At 50.0% G+C, this 19,369-nt stretch overlaps 1 protein-coding gene across 2 annotated transcripts in view; it reads left to right on the top strand.

Annotated features, from left to right (window-relative positions):
• Olfm2 (olfactomedin 2) overlaps positions 1-19,369 on the top strand; it is a 77,756-nt gene that overhangs the window by 4,311 nt on the left and 54,076 nt on the right. The window contains exon 1 of one of the 2 annotated variants that reach the window (XM_021206521.2): positions 16,094-16,450. The exons of the other annotated variant lie outside the window; for it this stretch is intronic. Within the exon in view, the coding sequence (XP_021062180.1) occupies positions 16,316-16,450 (135 nt within the window). The 5' untranslated portion in view covers positions 16,094-16,315. Of the gene's footprint in view, positions 1-16,093; positions 16,451-19,369 lie in introns of those variants that run through there. 2 annotated transcript variants of the gene reach the window in all.

Genomic DNA, 19,369 nt, shown 5'->3' with positions numbered 1-19,369 from the left:
CCCAGAGCTCACACACTCTCCTGGGACCCAGAGCTCACACTTCAGCTGGCTGCCACTGAGGGGACCTCTCGTCTCAGTCCTTACAGTTCTGGATTACAGGTGTGTACACAGGTGTGTACACGTGTGCTTGGTGTTTGTGTGGGATTTGGATTCTGGTTCCCATGCTCGTGCCACAATTCTCCACCCACTGAGCCAGCTCTCTGGCCCAAGTGCATGGTTCTTGAGTGGCTTACAGCCACAGGGAACCTGAGAGTCCTTAGCCTGACATCTCCCCTTGAGCAGGTGTCTTCCCAACACCTGAAAGTCCTCCCTGAAGCCTAACTTTGTTTACTTTAAAATATTTTAATTTTTGTTGAGACAAAGTTACACATAGACCAGGATGGACTCACTATGTAGTCAAGGATGGCCTTACACACCTGATCCTCCTCTTTCACCTCTCTAGTGCTGGGGGGACAAGTGTGTAACCCGCACCCTCTTTAGCTTTATCTTACTCTTATCTGGACTTAGGGCCAATGCTTTAGGGGTCCCCACAGGATGGGAAGGACTAGTTTGACTTAGTCATATACCCCGGGGCCTTTGCACTTACCACTCCCTTCCATTTACCTGGCTGTTGTTCCCCTTGGACCCTATATTTCAATACCCTTTCCTCTTCTTTCTCCTTCAATCGCTCTCTCAGAAGGCTGCTGTGATCGGCCATCTAAAATCATTTATTTGCGAAGTTATGAAGTGAGACACCCGTGCAGGCTGCAGCGTCACAGAAGCCATGCTGAGGACGGAGGGGCTTTGAGTAACCAGAGGTAGAGAGGAAACCCTGCACAAAGCAAAGGTTCCCGCCCACCACCACCCCTGTCCCCGCCCCCAGGCAGGACAGCCAGCAAAGGCAGGGTGCTCCCTAGGAGGAGTCCCGCCCACCGCCACCCCTGTCCCCGCCCCCAGGCAGGACAGCCAGCAAAGGCAGGGTGCTCCCTAAGAGGAGTCCCGCCCACCGCCACCCCTGTCCCCGCCCCCAGGCAGGACAGCCAGCAAAGGCAGGGTGCTCCCTAAGAGGAGTATACGGGTGGAAACGCGAGGATTGAGCTGATCGAGGGCTGGAGGTGTGTAACTAACTAACTAACTAACAGTTGACAAGATGCTTGCCCGTTTCATATGAAGCTCTGAGTTCCGATCCTCAGCACCACACGGAACCAACTACAGTGTCAAATCAGGAGTTCAAGGTCAACCCCTACTACAGAAGTTTTCAGTCTGTGTGTTGAGAACCCTGTGGGGGTTGGGGGGAGGGGGTCACATACCAGACATCCTGCATATCAGGTATATACATTGCAATTCATAACAGTGGCAAATTACAGTTATGAAGTAGCAGCAAATAATTTTATGGTGGGGGTCACCGCAGATGAGGAACTGTATTATAAGGAATTGTAAGCATTAGGAAGGTTGAAACCCACTGCTCTATTACATAACATGGTGTTTGAGACTAGCTTTGGCATCATGAGACCCCCCCCCCCGCGCGCAGCTCTATAAACAAAACAAATCAGGGTGATGTACACAGCTCACCATCCAGAGCCCTGGATTCTGTCTGCAGCACTACACAATCTAGGTGTGGTGGCACGTACCCAGAATTCCAACTCTCAGAAGAAAGACACTGGCAGGCGATTGCCACTAATTTGGGGCTAGCCTAGGTTACAAAATGAGACCCTGTCATAATGAAACAAAATGTATGACTCACACACTTCTGGACTTTTCCACAGAATATTTTCCGTTGTTGTTATCTGAAACTTCAGAAAGCAAACCCCTGGATAAGTGGGAACCCCTGTGCCAAGGGAGGTGCCTGAGATCATGGGTGTCAAGCCGAGGCTGAAATTCCACAGAAGGGTGCTGCTACTCAGAGCGGAGCTGAACTTCCCCATCTTTTCCAAGGTGTTAACCTCCCAGCTTGACTGGGGGCGGGGGAAATCAGGACAAACTGCGTGAGGAACCTCCTGGGGCTGGGCTCAAAACTGAGGAGCTGGGGCGACACCTAGTGGTGGAGTGAGGTTTGTGCAGGACGTGAAGGGTGTGTGTGTGTGTGTGTGTGTGTGTGTGTGTGTGTGTGTGTGTGTGTGTTTGTGTGAGTGTGTGCATGCCCGCCCGCGCGGGCATACATTTAACAGACATACCTTAGTTGGGCTCCTCAGAAGCACTCCACTTGGTTTTGTTGGTGGTACTGTTTGTTTGGTTTTGGTTTTCCAAGACAGGGTTTCTCTGTGTAGCCCAAGCTGTCTAGGAATTCACTTTGTAGACCAGGCTGTCCTTGAACTCACAGAAATCTGCCAGCTTCAGCCCCTGTAGTGCTAGGATTAAAGGCGTGCGCCTTTAATTTATTTTGTTTTTAAATTTTAATCACATTTATTTATTTATTTGGGAAGGAGAGAGTTCTTAGCCTGGTGCCCACAGGAAGTCAGAGATGTCAAGGTCAGAAGACAGCTTCAGGGGTCAGTTCTCTTTCACTGTTTGGAACTCAGGTCTTCAGGTTTGGCGCCAAGCTGCCTTAGTCTCTAAATCTTCTCACCTGCATCACTTCGTGTTGTTGAGAGAGGATCTTTCGCTGGCCTGGAGCTTACCAAGTACGGGACTGGGTATGGTCACCCTAGGGCTGACAGATTATGTTCTCACATCCAGAGAACCAAGAATCCACACTAAGCACAGGGTGGCAGCAACCCCGATACACTTGGTACTTCTGTGCCTCAGACCAATCTAAGAGGAAGCCGGAAACACCGAGTGGAGCTAAGAGATCGGGTGAGGTGTGCTTGGAAAGCTGTTCACCTGAACACCAATAAACCCTGGAGTCTCTGGCTCCTCCTCCAATCTCCCCGCGCCACGCCCCCGCCCCACGTGTAGGTATGTGTGTGTTAGCATGTATGTGGCCGAGTGTGCATCTGAAGGCCAGAGGTTGGCATCTGTGGTCTTCCTAGGTTGCTTTCCATTGTATGTTGTGGCGTGATCTGTCCATGAACTTGGGACACGCTGATCCGGTTAGTCTAGCAAGGCAGCACTCTCTGAAGTTCCTGTTCCCACCGTGTGAATGCTGAGACTCCACGCAGCCCACGCCCACCTGACGTTTACACGGGCTTTGGGAATCCGAACTCAGGTCTTCATTCTTCATGTGGCAAGCACTTTACCCACTGAACCACTTCACTTATTTATCCTAGTGTGAGCGCGTGTCTGATTCTGGAGGCCAGAGGAGTCGGTTCTCTCCTTTTACCATATGGGTTCTAGGGCTAGAACTCAGGTCACCAGTCTTAGCAGCAATCGCCTTTACCTGCTAAGCCATCTTGCCAGCTCCTTTACACACAGTTCTAATGATCTGTACTACTGGGTGCTATGTCCTACTTAGAAGGCAGAACTATAAAATGTCACTGCACAAAAATAAAGGAAGTCAAAAGTAAAATCAGTCAAGGCTGTGGAGAGGATACACAGCTCCTCATTCCCTAATCCCAGAGGCCCCGATCATCCTTAAGATGAACACAGTGAGGCTGGAGAGGACACACTGCTCCTCATTCCCTAATCCCAGAGGCCCCGATCATCCTTAAGATGAACACAGTGAGGCTGGAGAGGNGGCTCCACAGTTAAGAGCACTGACTGCCCTCCCAGAGGACCTGGGTTCAATCCCCAGCACCCATGTAGCAGCTCACAACTGTCTGTAACGCTGAAGGATCTGACCTCCTCACACAGACATGCAGGTAGGCAAAATACCAATCCACATGAAATAAAAAAAATAAATCATTTTTAATATAAAAAGAAAGAAAGAGTGGGCTGGAGAAATGGCTCATTGGTTGAGAGCACTGGCTGCTCTTCCAGAGGTCCTGAGTTCAAGTCCCAGGACCACATGCTGGCTCTGATGCCCTCTTCTGGCCAGCAGGTGTATATGCAGATAGAACACTCACATACGTAAAATAAATACATAAATCTTAAAATAAAAATAAAAAAAAAGGAAAGAAAGAAAAAAGAAATAAAAACACAGCAAACACACTGAGAGATGGACCCTTTCCTCCCTTGTTTCTCTGGTAATTTCAGTGTGACACCTTGGTGACAGGGAGAGAGGAGAGACACATCTCGCTTTGGAGAGTCTGAGAGTCTACAAGTCCAAGAGACAGCTGCAAGCTGGGTACGATGGTACATGCCTGCCACCTTAGCTCTCTGAAGGCTGAGACACAAAACTTGAAAGCTGAAGGCTGGCGTGGGCAACTTAACAAACCTTTGTTTTAAAATAAAACAAAAGGAAGCTAGGGCCGTGGCTCAGCTGTAGAGCCCCTGCCTAGAATCCCCGGGGAAAGGGGTGCCGCACAAGTGTAGTATGCAGAGGGTCGTTTGCTAAGCCGACATAGACCGGAAATACATGACTTCTGGGAATGGGAACTCGGGTTGGGTGTGGATGGGAGGTGAGGTCAGAGGTGAACGTGGGAAGGATGGCTGTGATCTGGCTACAAAGACTAAGTTAAGGATATCAGAATGGATTGAACGGTCAGTCAGTAGTCACAGGCTAGGAGAGATCAGTGGGTAAGAGCACTGGCTGCTCTTCCATAGAACCCAGGTTTGGTTAGCAGCAGTTGCATGGCAGCTAAAAACCACCCCTAACTTCCAGAGAAACAGATGCCGTTTCCTGACCACCACAGGCACCAGGCAACACACACACACACACACACACACACACACACACAAACACACACACTAAATAAATCACACACACACACACACACACACACGAGAGAGAGAGAGAGAGAGAGAGAGAGAGAGAGAGAGAGAGAGAGAGAGAGAGAGAAGCGATTATAATGACGATCAAGGCTATAACAAGATCCTGTCTCAAAATCAAAACAAATAAGGCCAGCATTGGTGGTGGAGATGGCTCTTTGGTCGAGTGCTGGCCTAGCTCACACAAAGCCCTGTGTTCCAACCCCAGCACCACAGAAACTGTGCCTGGTGGAGCACTCTCACGGTGCCAGCCCTGGGGAGGAGAATCAAATTTGGCTCTACATCAATTTTGAGGCTATCCTGGGCTATGTGAGACAATGTTTTAAAAGAACAACAAAACGAACAAACAAACAAACAAGTAAACAGCACAGAAATGTCAAAACTTGATTCTAAGTACGGCAGAAGCTCGTCATTTCTAGCGTGAAGTCAGGGAGCCCAACAAACCCTGGTCTAACCCCAACTGGGGGCTCACACATGTCTCACTCAATACTGAGACTACAGACACCGCTGCAAGCTGGCTTTGGAGATAAATAAACCCTGTGGAGATGATGCCTTTGCCCATGGAGTCTGGGGATCATGGGACTGAGAGATGGCTCAGCAATTAAGGTTTTGTTCTTCTTTCGGGAAACCCAAGTTTGGTTTCTAGAACCCACATGGGGCAGCTCATAGTTGCCTATAATTACAACTCCCGGGCACCTCCTTCTGGCATTTGTGGGCATTACATTCACATGTGCACATACGATTATGAAGATATACACACATACATAAATAAAAAATAAATAAAATAGCCAGGCATGGTGGCTCACACCTTTAATCCCAGAACTTCAGAGGAAGAGACAGGCAGATCTCTGTGAGTTCAAGACCATCCTAGTCTGCAATTTAGTTTTCCAGGATAGCCTGGGCAGAGAAAACCTGTCTCAAAACAAACAAACAAACAAACAAACAAACAAATAAAAGAATTATGAATTGTGGCAATCTACTATGTATGACCAGAAGTGGGGTTGCCGAGTTATGTGGGAAATCCTGCTAAAGTTTTCCAGTGTTGAAGAAGTTTCTGGCAAGGGTGGGTGTAATGGCTCATGATCTCAGTACTCAGGAGACAGAGGCAGGGGGATCTCTGTGAGCTGAAGACCAGCCTGATCTACAGAGCAAGTTCCAAAACAGTTGGGGCTACATAAAGGCAGCGCTCAAAAGCACCAAAAACCAAGGGGCAGGGGAAGAAGAACTGTTTGCTGCAAGATGGCCTCTGACCCTCATACCCATGCTGTGGCATGTATCAGATAGATGATAGGTAGGTAGACAGACAGACAGATAGATAGGTAGATAGATAGATAGATAGATAGATAGATGAGTTTTCTAGCAATTATGCAAATTAACCCTTCTACCAGGCAGACTCCAACCATCTCACATCCTTTGGATTCCTTGCGTAGTCTTGTTTTTTCTTCTTCTCATATTCTGGTAGCCACAAACTAGGTTCTCCTTCAGAGGCTAAGGAGTGCTCTCATGACTCATAATGTTAAGTAGCTGTTATTGGCATGTAGATATCCCACACATACCAAATGTCTGGTCTTCTTGTGTGTGTGTGTGTGTTTAAAGGTCTATGGGTACACCTGTGCATGGGGGTGCTTCTGTGTGTGTAGGTGCACTTGCACATGTGTGCATGTGTGTATGTGCATGCAGAGGCCAGAGGCTGGATGTCGTCCATGATTATTCTCCACCCTATACATTGAAGTAGGATGTCTCATTTGAACCCAGAGTTCGTTGATTTGAGCTAGCTTGCTCCAGATGTCTCCATGACCTCCCCATGCACGGAAGCAGGCTAGCCAACAAGCCAGTGCACTATGTGGGCTGTGGGTTTAAGCTCAACCCTCACACTTGTGTAGCAGGCACTTTACTAGGTGAGCATTTACCTGGTCACTCCTCTCCACTGAGAGAGATGGGAGAGGGGGTGACAGGTGGAACTACCGCACCAAGCTTAAGGGGTACCATGTGGTGTGTATGTGTGTGTGTGTGTGTGTGTGAAATCCAGAGCTTCATACTAGGAAAGCTTTCTACCCACCAAGACAAATTCCTTTTTTCACTTCTTATTTTGAGGCAGGTTCTCATTCTTGGTCTTCCTACTTCAGCCTCCCAAGGAGCTGAAGTTACAAAGCTCTGCTGAGCCCAACAATGTTTGAGAAAATTTGCCTTTTCCAGTGTCTGCCTTATATCAAATCGTTGGACAAGAGTCGTTAGGGGTGAAAGCGTTTGTGTTTACTCCATTTTGGGGTATGGTCCATGACAGCAGCAGCAGCGGGAAGTCAAGGTGATCGGAGCTTGTAGGCCCTGGTTACACTGAATCCAGTCAGGAACACAGAGAGAGGAATGCAGTCGTGTGCTCAGCTGACTGCTGGCACTTTTGGACAGTTTAGGGAATGGTGCTGCCCAGAGTGGACAAGGTCTTTCCAACCCAGTTAATGTGATCAACACAGTATCCCACAGACACCAACAGGCCAGCCTAATCTAGATAATTCCTCATTGAGATTTGCTTCCTATGTGAACTAGACAGTACCAAGTTCACAATCAAAGCTGACATCACACCCACAAAATGAAGATAACCCTCTGAATTTTCTTCCAAAACTTTACTGTCCAGAGTTGATTCATTCTCTCTCTCTCTCTCTCTCTCTCTCTCTCTCTCTCTCTCTCTCTCTCCCTCCCTCCCTCCCTCCCTCCCTCCTTCTTTCCCCCTCCCCCCCATGCTACTGTAGAGGTCAGAAGTCAACCTTGAGTGTCATTCCTCAGGAGCCAGCCGCTTTGGTTTTGGAGACAGACTCTCACTGAGCTGGAGTTTACCAGTTTGGCTAGCCTGGCAGGCTAGTGAGCGGCAGGGATGTCCTGCCTCCCCAGCACTGAGATGCAGGCATGTACAGTATGCCTAGCTTTTTCTTCTTCCTTTAAAAACTGTCTTTTATTTATTCCCTGACAACTTTATGCATGTATGCAACATACCTTGTTCATGCTCACTCCAGCTCCCCTGCCCCACTTTCCTGGAAATGCCCCAACACATTCCCTTTCCACCTCTGGGTTCTTTCTTGCCCCCAACCCCAGAGCCACCCAGTGCTTCCTGTTGATTTGTTTGGGTCTTGTGTAGGCAAGGTACACTGACAGACAGTAAGCCCCTGAATGCATTGCGGCGTCATGTCCAGAGGCCAGTGTGTCACAGCATTCCTCCCCATCCCTGGCCTTTCTGTCCTCTCCTGTGATGAGCCCTGAGCCTTGTTTGGGGGCTGGGTCGGGAGGTTTGAGACAGATGCTCCATTTAGAGTGGAGGACTTGGTCACTATGCTCAGTTTTGTGCCCTGACTGCTGCACTCTGCGGAGGGTGCTTCTGTGGATGAGGGTGAGAGCCGCATTGATCTATGGGTAGAAAGGAAGGCAGTTTGACAACTTGTCCATTCAGCAGAGGTACAGTGGGTTTCCCCCTAGGGGCCATGACCTCCCATGCCACGGGCTTCTGACCAGGTTTATGCGAATGTGGTTCCACTATTGAACCAGTGGGCACAGCTCGCTTGGCAGGTCAGTAGGATTCAGCACTAAGATCATCAGTGTTTTAGGGGTTCTGGGGATCAAACTCAGGTCCTCATACTTGCACAGCAAACGCTTTGCCCACCGACATGTCTTCCCGGATCCCAGAGGATTGACTTTTGTATATAATATGAGGTAGGAGTCTGCTTCCACTCTTCCCCGCTATGAACCAGTTCAAACGAATCCGCTCCATATAGACTCTGTGGATGAGTGCTGGATGTCTTTGGGAAAGATTCTCAGCATCTGTGCTTCTACACCCTCTTTATTTTATTTTTCCTTGTTTTATTTGCTGTTCTTGGAATTGAACATAGAGCATGATGGGAAAGCGCTTTACCACTGAGCTCCATTCCCAGCCTTGTTGACTGATTTTTAAAATGAGGATTATTGTCGGATGCTTTTAGTTCCAGTACTTAGAGGCAGAGGCACTAAATCCCTGTAAATTCAAGGGCAGCCTAATCTATATGGAGAGTTCTAGCCTTACCAGAACTACACAGTGAGACCCTGACTCAAAAAGGAGATGGCTCAGTCAGCAAAGCGCTTATCATGCAAGCATGTGGACCACTGTGGTACCACTGTGTGCCCCGAGTCCTAGAGGATGCAGAGACAGAAGGGTCTGTGGGGCCTCTGGCAGCCAGCCCAGCCAAAATGATGAGCTCTATATTCAATGAGCTGTTAAAACAAATTGAAGCCAGGTAGTGGTGGTGCACACACACCTTCAATCCCAGCATTCCTACGGTAGAAGCAGGCAGATCTCTGGGCTTGATGCCAGCTTGGTCTAAAAGCAAGTTCTAGGATAGCCAGGGCGACAGAGAGAAACCCTGTCTAGCAACCCAACAAAACAAAACAAAACAAAACAAAACAAACCATAAGTTGGAAGACACCCGTAGAGGAAGACACCTGGCCTGCTATGTGAGCAAGTGTACGTGCGCAACCACACTCACACACAAACATGTACACACGTAAGAGCTGGCTTTGGTGTTGTCTTGAAGAACAGGACAATAGAGGGTGATGGAGGTTGAGAAGCCATAAGCTTTAGTTTCTGTGGGTCCATTAAGGCCAAGCATAGGCTGAGGGATGAAGCCAGAATTCTTCACTGTGTATATATTAGTCAGGGTTTTCTAGAGGAACAGAACTGAGAGAGAGAGAGAGAGAGAGAGAGAGAGAGAGAGAGAGAGAGAGAGTTTCATTTATTCATTCTTGTATTTAAGTTTATCAGAGTGGCTTACAGGCTGTGGTACAGCTAGTCTGACAATGGAATTGTACCAATAGAAAGTCCAAGAACCTAGTATTTGTTCAGTCTATGAGACTGGATGTCTCAGCTGGTCTGCAGGATATGCTGGAATCCCAAAGAAGCAGGCTCTAACGCCAGTGAAGGAATGGATGTGCTAGCAAGAGTGAGGGCAAATGGGCCAAGAGCCAAGCTCCCTTCTTCTCTGTCCTTTACATAGGCTGCCACGAGAACATGTGGCCCAGATTAAAGGTGGACCCTCCCACCTCAAAGGATCTGGATTAAAAGTGAATTAAGAAAAAACAAATCCCTCACAGGTGTGCCCGGTTTCTTGAATTTTAGTTAATTCCAGATGTAGTCAAGGTGACAGCCAAGAACAGCCATCACCATGTGTTCAGTTTGTGGCAGCCATGAGCCTTCCTCCTAGCATTTGGATGTAGAGGCAGAAGGATTGTAGCAAGTTCAAAACCAGTGAGGGCTCTGTAGCCAGTTCCAGGAGGGGCAATGACTTCCCAGTGAAACCCTGTAAAAAGAGACTGAAATGTTGCTCAGTGGGTAGAGTGCTTTGCCTAGCTTGCACAAAGCCCTGGGTTTTATCCCCGGCACTGAATAGATTAGGGGTAGTGGTGGAGGCCTATTATCCCCGGAAAGCAGGAGTTCAGGGCCAACTTTCCTTTGCTGCACAGTGATTTCAAGGCCAGCCTAGGTTATGAGACTCTTCTCAGAAAATAAACACACGTGAAGCTGTTTGATACAGGTGTGGAACACACACCCTGAACTAGCCTGTCTAAGTGAGGAACCAGCGCCTCATCCCGGCGGGGGACGGGCTGATGTTCCTCACTTTGTTCTCCTTTCCATGGCCCGAGGAGTCAGTTCCAGGAATTTCCCTTCCCTGCCTCTATGGATTTGCCTTTTCCTGGACATTTTCCATAAATGGGATCATAAACTCTATGGTCATTTCTCTCCAGCTTCTTTTCCTTAGAACAATGCTTGTGTTAATGCAGAACAAGGCTGGAGTGGGCATGGGCAGTCCCCCCGCGTGGGGCTGGAGTGGGCATGGGCAGTCCCCCGCGTGGGGCTGAAAGGTCAGTTAGATCAGTGTCCTGGTTTATTTGCACATTCGCCAGGACGGCTGGCTTACTCATTATTGGAAAACCCACCTCTATGAATGTCACCTGTGTGTCTTTCTGCAGGTTTACCCTTTGCTCTGGGGTGGATGAATCCTTGGGTTTTCCGACAAGTTCCTATTTACCTTCTCAGAAGTTACCAAGCTCAGAGCAGTGGAAATGTTTATAGTCCTAGTGGCAGAGTTAGGGGTACCAGACATCAAACTCTCATGGATGCTTAATACTCTCTTCCTAGTCAGGGCCTCCAATTCACTATAGATCTGCATTATGTAGCTGAGGCTGATCTTGAACTCTTGGTCCTTCTGCCCCTATCTCCTCTCTGTCTCTGTCTCTCTGTCTCTGTCTCTGTCTCTGTCTCTGTCTCTCTCTCTCTCTCTCTCTCTCTCTCTCTCTCTCTATATATATATATATATATATATATATATATATGATTATAGTGTGTCCATACCTGGTTTATGCAGTGCTGGGGATGGAATTCAGGGCTTCATGCATACAGGGAAGCATTTTACTAACAGAGACAGACAGCCCAGCCCTGATATTCCTTTCTGTGTGTGTGTGTATGCGTGCACGTCCACATGTGTGCATAGGAACACATGTATGTGGAGGACCCAGGTTGATTTGGGTGTCTTCCTCAAACACATCTCTATTATTGTTATTGTTATTGTTATTATTATTATTATCATTATTATTTCAGACAGTCTTTCTAAAACTCACTGGTCCAGCTAGGCTGCCTGGGGGGTGAACGCCAGGGGACCTCCTGTCTCTTTTCCCCATTCCCAGGACAAAGATTTTGCACACACACACACACACACACACACACACACACACACACACACATACACACACGGGCCAACACAAGTTCTGGAAGTTTGAACTCATGTGGTGAATAGGTTATGAGCTGGTCCTCTCCCTAGCCTCTCAGATAATATTTTTTAAAGATTTATTTATTTTACGCATATGAGGTACACCATTACTGTCCTCAGTGGAGGCTTTGGATCCCATTACAGATGGCTGTGAGCCACCATATGGGTGCTGGGAATTGAACTCAGGACCTCTGGAAGAGTAAACAGTGCTCTTAACCTCTGAGCCACTCTGCAGCCCCTCAGCTACTCTTTTTTGAAGAATTTATTTTCATGTGTGTGCCTGATTGTACAGAACTATACCACATAAGTACAGGAACCCCAGGAATCCAGAAAAGGGCATTGCATGCCCTGGTACTGGAGTTCCAGGCAGTTGAGAACTGATATGTGGTACTGGAACTGAACCTAGGTCATCTAGAAAAGCAGCCGGTGCTTTGCAGAGCTTCTCTCCAGCCTCTCTGACAACTTCTAATGGGGACAATTGTAGTGGGGACATGAATTGTTTGTCCCATGAAACAGGTAGAAGTGGTGTGGACTCTGGGTGGAAATGTGGACCACAAATAAGCTGTGGTTAGAGACACACTTAGTCAACCAGTGAAAAGCAATTAATTTCTTACTGGTCATACATGCCTGTCATTCTGACTTCAGGAAGCAGGAGAATCAGTTCAAGGTCACCCTTGGCTAAACAAAAGGGGATGGGGGCTAGAGATGTGGCCCAATAATGTTTGCCAAGCATGCATGAGACGTTGGCCTTAATCCCCAACACTGAAGAAAAATAGCTGATAAATGAATACTTAAACAAGGTAAAGTCAGATGGCGCTAAGGCTCTAACGTCAGGGAACGGCCAGGGAAGTCTCTCCAGATGATATTCAGGCCATATTGGAGTGAGGGTTATGAATCTGAAACACATGCATGTGACTGGCATGTATGAGACCCTGACTTCCACCCCCAGCCCAGAAATCAAGCAAATACAACTAAAAATAAACACAAAAATGACATTCGGATCTGGGGACATGGTTTGCCACACAAGCATGAAGATTTGAGAGGCCCAGGGTTCATTGTGATGTTGGGCAGGTGACCCAAACATCTGAGAGACAATGAGCTCTCTGGTGTCTAGAGTGGTGGATTGGCAAGTTCTTGGTTTGACTAAGGACTCTGACTCAATGAAGTGATGGAAGGAGACAGCTGATATTGAGATGGGCAGGTGCACCCCACCCCCGAGTCACATACCTTCCCCCACATGCAAACACACATATACATAATCATGCCCCAATCACCCAGGGTTGAATCGGGGAAGCGAAGGAGTATGTGGGGAGTCAGAAGGGAGAGCTGATGGAGAGCTGATGCTCTCCTCTGGCTTCTGCACACGTCTAGGACCCACACTGCAGAAGAGAGAAGAAACTCTCACAAGGTGTTCTCTGACTTCTGTGCCTCGCCACAAGTGTAAGTCAGTCAGTCAGTCAGTCAGTCAGTCAGTCAGTCAGTCAATGTAATTAGAAAAATTGAAAAAGAAAAAAAAAAGCCCCAGTCGCACCCTAAGCAGAAAGAAAGGGAAGCCCCACTCCTCTGTCTGTCTGTCTGTCTGTCTGTCTGTCTGTCTGTCTGTCTATCTGTTCCTTCCCAACACTTAGGCTTAACAAGAACCAGTGGGCAAAGGGCAAAGGGCAAAGGAAATACAGTTTTCTGGAGGACAGGGCACGTCACTTACCCCCAACAGGACAGAGACTTAAGTGAAGGATGCAAGTAGGCTGCCTGGACTCCTGTGGTAAAATGTTTGTCAGCTTCCAGGGACAGCAGATGCAAAGGTCCTGAGGCAGGAAAAGACTACTAAATGTGCAGAAACGGAGAGAAAGGCAGGTGGAAAGATCTAGATATTTAGGATGGAAAGGCGGAGAGCTGGGGCAGAACTAGGAAATGATAAGGTGTTTCAAGAAGGGAACGAGTGTGGAGACTAGAAAGTTACTCAACCACTGTGTGTGTGTGTGTGTGTGTGCGTGTGCGTGTGCGTGTGCGCGAGCACCCTATGGCAAGCATGTGGAGATTAGGTGCTAACGGGAGGCAGTGGGTTCTCTCCTTCCATCATATGTGCCCTGTTGATCAAACTCAGGATTTCAGGCTTTTCTCTTTATCTACTGGGCAGTCTTGCCAGCCCAAGGAGGCTGTTGCCATCTTTAGTGAGAAGAATTTGAGAGGCATGGAGGAGAAAGAAGGGGGTGCCTTGTAAGTGCTCCCTGGCTGTGTGAGCTAGGCCTGTCTCCTAGCACCCAAGGTGAGGAGGTGAGAAAGCCGGCCATTGTGGAGGCCCACCATAGCCCAGTGATCTTAGAGGCTGATGTCAGACAGATCTGTTTTTTTTTTTTTTTTTTTGGTTTTTCGAGACAGGGTTTCTCTGTATAGCCCTGGCTGTCCTGGAACCACAGTAAGATCTCCTCCTTTCTTGACCAAACAAACAGCTCGGGTTCCAGCAGGAGTGCTTGCCCCGGGCCCTCTGCACTGCTGTTTCCCCACCATTTGAAATTCTCCTGGTCACAGTGTTTAAAGGCAAACCTGGAGACATCACTCAGTAGGATGGACACATGCCATCCAGGTATGAGCTCAGATCCCCAATATCTAAACCAGAAGTCAGGTGTGGCGTGCCTGCACTCCGTTTCTGGGGTGGCTGAGACAGGCTCACTGGGACTGGTCTGGCTAGCTTAGCCAAATCAGGGAGCCCCAAGTTCGGTGAGAGACCTTGTCAAAAATTAAGGTGCCGGTGGGTTTGGTAGCCCACGCCTTTAGTCTGAGCCAGAGCTACACAGTGAGACTGTGTCTCAAAACTAATTTACTAAAAAGACTAAATAAAATCAATTAGCTAATACAACAAGGCAGAGAGGGGCACCGAGAAGGACACCCCACCGTGCACACAGGTCTTGCACAATTTCCTCTCCCTTCCTCTCCACCCATTCCCTTCTGATACCTTTCTGTACTTTCCTTCCTTCGTTTCCTATGTCACTCAAATTTCTTTTTACACTTATTTAAAGTGCTAACGTGGTGGGATGGGCGGCTGTATGGCCACAGCCTTCAAGTGGAGGTCAGAGGACACTTTGGGGGAGTCTTTCCTCTTCAGAGATCCAACTCTCAGTTACCAGGCTTTGTAACTTACCTTTGTAAAAGGTAAGCACTTTTACCCACTGAGCCACTGCTTCCCCCCTCCCCAAATCTCCCCCAAGTCTTTTTTGATGCTGGTGGGGATGGAGCTCAGGGCTTCAGACTTGTTAGGCAAGCCTCTACCACTGAGCCACATCCCCAGCCCTTCCTCAAGTCCCGACTGTCTCCATAATGCTGTGTTCTTGAGCGGTGGCCTGTAGTTGAGCGGCAGGCTACCTCCGACTCTTACACATACCTGACCCATCAGGCCCCCAGAACCACTTTACAGATGAGGAAACTGAGACAGACCGGAATAGCTATTGCTGGAGGTCAGGTAGGGGCTGAACGTGCTTCGCAGTGGAGTCCAGACAGTTCAGGACCCCCCAGCACCCCGAGGTTGGGCGCTTCCGGCTCCGCAAGCGGCCAGCGAGGTAAAGGCCTGAGTCATCGCCGCCTCCAGACGGTGGCGGCCGCCGGCCTAGGGCGACGGCGGCGGCGGCGGCGGCGGCGGGAGGTGATGCGGGGACGCCAGGAGGGGGCGTGAGTGCGAAACCGAAGAGAGGCGACCGCGCGGGTGCTCCTCGCCCGGCCCTGCCGCCCGCTGCGCTTTCCAACCTCCCTCACCAGGGCACTAGCCCAGTGCAGGTCCCTGGGGGCTGGAGGAGACCCGAGATCTTGGTTCCCCGCCTCCCACCCCAAGTTCAAGTTGTGAGTCAAACCGTGCGTTGGAACCTGTCTGCAAAAAGAACTGTCTGGGTTCGCGACAGTCCCGGGTGGCACCGCCGCCCTCGGATGCGCAGGGAAAACCATCCCAATCCCCAAGTCACCCACACTCCAAAGTCTGTACCGGCCACCCTGGGCCACCCTGAGCTTTCCTGGTCCGGAATCCACAGAGGGATCCCCTTCAGAATGATCCTGAGACCAGGAAAGCCAGGAGAAAAGAGTCTCGGAGCTCGGGAGAGCACCGAAGTCCGTCCCGCACTGCTCTCTGTGAGCTGCGGGCTCGGGACCCGGCTCTGCACCCGACCGAGCAGGTGGGTGGAGACACCCGACCTCCACCCCTTGTCAGTTTTGGGTGGAAGGTGTGGGCTGGATTTTTTTCCGCCTGAAATGTTGGGGTTTTGGAGAGAGAATGTTGCGTGCTGGGGAGCCCGGGGATCACCACTAAGCTACAGAGGGGACTCGAGCGACGATGGAGGATGTGGCTGGGGGGCGGGGCCGGGGATGCCGCGGCGGCGGGGGGTGGGGGAGGTGGCGAGGGTGTCGCTGGTAGGGAATGTCCCCACTTCTGCAGGTGGGGGAAGGTCCGCCAGAGGCTCTGCGGGGAAGTGGGGGTCGGAGTGGGTGCACCCCCATTCTCCCCCCAGCCCTGCTGGCTCTAGGGCCGGAGCCGTGACGTCACGGCGGCTGGAAGTGCCCGGCGGTGGCGCGGGAGGGGGTGGCCGAGCCGGCGCCTTATAAAGCTGAGCCCGCGAGGCGCGCGGAGCCGCAGCCGAGCGCGTCCCCAGTGTCACCCCATCCCACCGGCCACCGCCCCCTTGGACCCGGTCATCTCGCCATCGGGACCCCACCCCCCACCCCTCCACCCCACTGGGGTGGGTAAGCGACAGCTTGAGTACCGAGCAAAAGGGACTGAACACCTGCTTTTTTGGGGTGGTGGCGCGGGGCATGAGGCGAGGGGCGCGATGTCGGTGCCGCTGCTCAAGATCGGGGCGGTGCTAAGCACCATGGCCATGGTCACTAACTGGATGTCGCAGACGCTACCCTCGCTCGTGGGACTCAACAGCACCGTGTCCCGCGCGGGCTCCTCGGAGAAAATCGTGAGTGGCCAGTCGGCTGGGGGGCGCTCCGTCTTGGGGGGGCGTGGTGCCCGCAGACCCCGCGGCAGCTCCTGGGAAAGGGACCCTCACAGCCCCAAAGTGACAGAATCTCGGGTACAGGCGGGAATGTCATCTTGAGGGGACGAGGTCTCTTGGGGGTCCCAGGCTGGACCCCGAGGCACAAGGGAGCCCCGCGCCCCGCATAGCTCTGAATTTGATGATTGCATTTGCTGGGCTAGAGTCCTCTCCGAGGGGACCTGCTAGTGCCACTGGGGTACCAAGCTGGCTCCAGCCCCAGGCGGAGGCGGCAGGGCTGCGGAATTGAACCAGATCCCGGCAGAGTGGGGCGGAGCTGGGCGGTTTGGGGGAGCCAAGAGGGTGTTCTTCTATGTTGGAGTGATTAGGGAACATCTCGAAGTCTCCATATATCTTCAGCCTGTGGGACTCTGGCTGTGTCTAAGTGTCACTGAGTAGTGTTCTCTCTCTCCTTCCCTGAGTCTCTCCCCCTTCCCTTCTATTTCTGTCTTTCTTTCTGACTTCGTGTTTCTTTTTTTCTTTTTCTTTTTTTGCCTAACTCTCTCTTTCCCAGGCACCTGGTACCAGTGTCTTCCTTCCCATGACTTGTCTCCTGAAGTACTGAATATTGATCTCCCTAACTCCTCGCCTTTGGAGATGGGGGGGGGGGCGCAGGCTCGAACCTCAGTCCCCCTTCTGTTGTATCATCCCCCTCTTCTCCCCTGCTGCTAGTTCTCTGGGACGGAGAGGGACACACTCAGTCTTTTTAATCATGGTGGCTTTGTCTTGTTGACAGGGAAAGAAAGATGCTCTTGAAAACTTCCCTTGTGCCCTGTTCCTGTCCCTATGGGAGCCCCTCTGATCTTCAGTCTATTTGTGTGACTCCCCTCAATTCCATCCATCTGACTCCCTCTCTAATTCCCTTCCTATTGTTACAATCTGGACAGACCCTTCTGCATCCATAATAACCCCACTCCTCCTGGCCAAAAAAGGACTTTGCTCCCAAAAGCTACAGCTGTGGGGTGTGAAGGGGTGGGGGCAGCAGCTCTCTGAGTCCAGGACATGGCTCAGCCCTGGGGCCAGGGAACCTATGGTACTTGACAGAACAGCACGCTTTCAGACCAGCTCTTCAGACTTGCAGTTCTTTGAAACATGGTGTCTTTTTGTGTGTCTGTGACATCAAGTGTCATTGTTTAGGTGTGTCTTGTTGTGTCTGTCTGAGCCTGTGGTTTGGAGGTTTGGAGTGGGCAGTGAAGAGAAACTTTAGTGTGTCTCTGACATAAGGGTGCAGGTATATTCTCCCCTGTGTGGGTGTGTCCCTGTGTGATTGTTTTTGGATGGACATGTGTCTGACTGTGTGTCTGCAGTTGTTTATCCCTGACTGTGGGTGTGGGTTCATTATGTGACATGAGTTTGAGTGTACAGGTGTGACAGAGCCTTCTGAGTGTTGCTGTCACAGGGGGGGACATTGATGGTGTCACTGAAATCAGAAGCCAAATTCACCTTTTCCGGTCTGAGTGGAAGTCTGTGTGAGTGCCTGTGTGCCGCCGTGTGAAAGTGTCTGTGTACACAGGAGTCTTTGCTATATCTGAGGGACATATGCAAGGTATGTCAGAATGTCTGAGTTATGATTTTTGTTTATGTTTTGCACATGTTGTGTGTGTGTGCATGCATGCATGCTATAGCGCACATGTGAAGGTCAGAGGACAACGTGCAGGAGTCAGTTCTCTTCTTCCACCATCTGGGTCTCCAGCCTTGGTGGCAAATAACTTAACCTGGCCTTGAGTTATGATTTTGTGTGTTCATACATCGAATTTTTGTGTGCTTATGTTTATATATGCATATGTCTATATATGCTTAGCTGGTATAACTATGTGCTGCTTTCATAAATTGTATGTTTCTATAAGTTGGGGGGGGTGTTTGTCAACCCAGACAGACCTGGCTCCTTTGAAGCTAATGGTACCTTGGTATAGCATTCCCTGGCACCTAACTGCTGAAGCCCCCAACTCTCTCGTCCCTACCCCAGCCTGCAGTCTTCCCGTGACTTGCCAACGTGCTCTGCAGTGTGAGCTGCTAAGGTGATATCAGCCTGGGAGGTGGCAGTGGCATGGGGGTGCTCAGCAAGGGTCCTAACTACTACAATCCCAGCAGTTGGGAGGGTGAAGCAGGGGAGTAGCCACAAGTTCCAGATCTCTTTCTCAAAGAGGGAGAGTTGGAGCCCAGAGTGTTAGCTTAGCATGAAGAGCACCTACTCTTGTAGAGGACCCAAGTTCAGTTACCAGCACCCATTTGGTAGCTCACAATTGTCTCTAATTCCAGTTCCGGGGCCACCAATATCTGCTTCTGACCCTTGAGGGCTCTAGGCTTGCACGTACTGCACAACCATACACGTAGGCAAAGCATCCATACACCTATGAAAATGAAAGAAGAGAAAAATAAAGATGGTTATTTAGGTCTGTATAGAATCTGGATTCCTCCAACTTGTTCTTCAACTCTGGCTGGTGACTCAAGCTGCTGCCACTGGGAAAATCAGTAATAAGTCCTGTGTCACAGAACTGCAGGCAACAGAGGCCTCTTTAGAGTCCCCATCCGTCCATCCACCCATCGACTCTTTGTCCATCCATCCATCCACCTACCCACTCATTCTTTGTCCTTGCATCCATCCATACATCTATCCATCTATCTATCCATCCCGTCATCCATCTGTCCATCCACTCATCCATTCATCCACTCATCCATCCAGTCCTCCATTCACCAATACTCATTCACCCATCCATCCTTCTAGCCACTCATCTGCTCTCCTACCCTTCCATCCATCTTTCTATTCATCCATTCATCCACCCTTTCATCTATCTTTCCTTCTATTCATTCATCAACTAGCCAGTCTGCCGTCTTTCCTTCCAT

The sequence above is a fragment of the Mus pahari genome, chromosome 10, assembly GCF_900095145.1.
Source record: "Mus pahari chromosome 10, PAHARI_EIJ_v1.1, whole genome shotgun sequence".
NCBI lineage: Eukaryota > Metazoa > Chordata > Mammalia > Rodentia > Muridae > Mus > Mus pahari.
The sequence above is the reverse complement of the archived record's forward strand: the minus strand, read 5'-3'. Positions and strand labels throughout refer to the sequence as shown.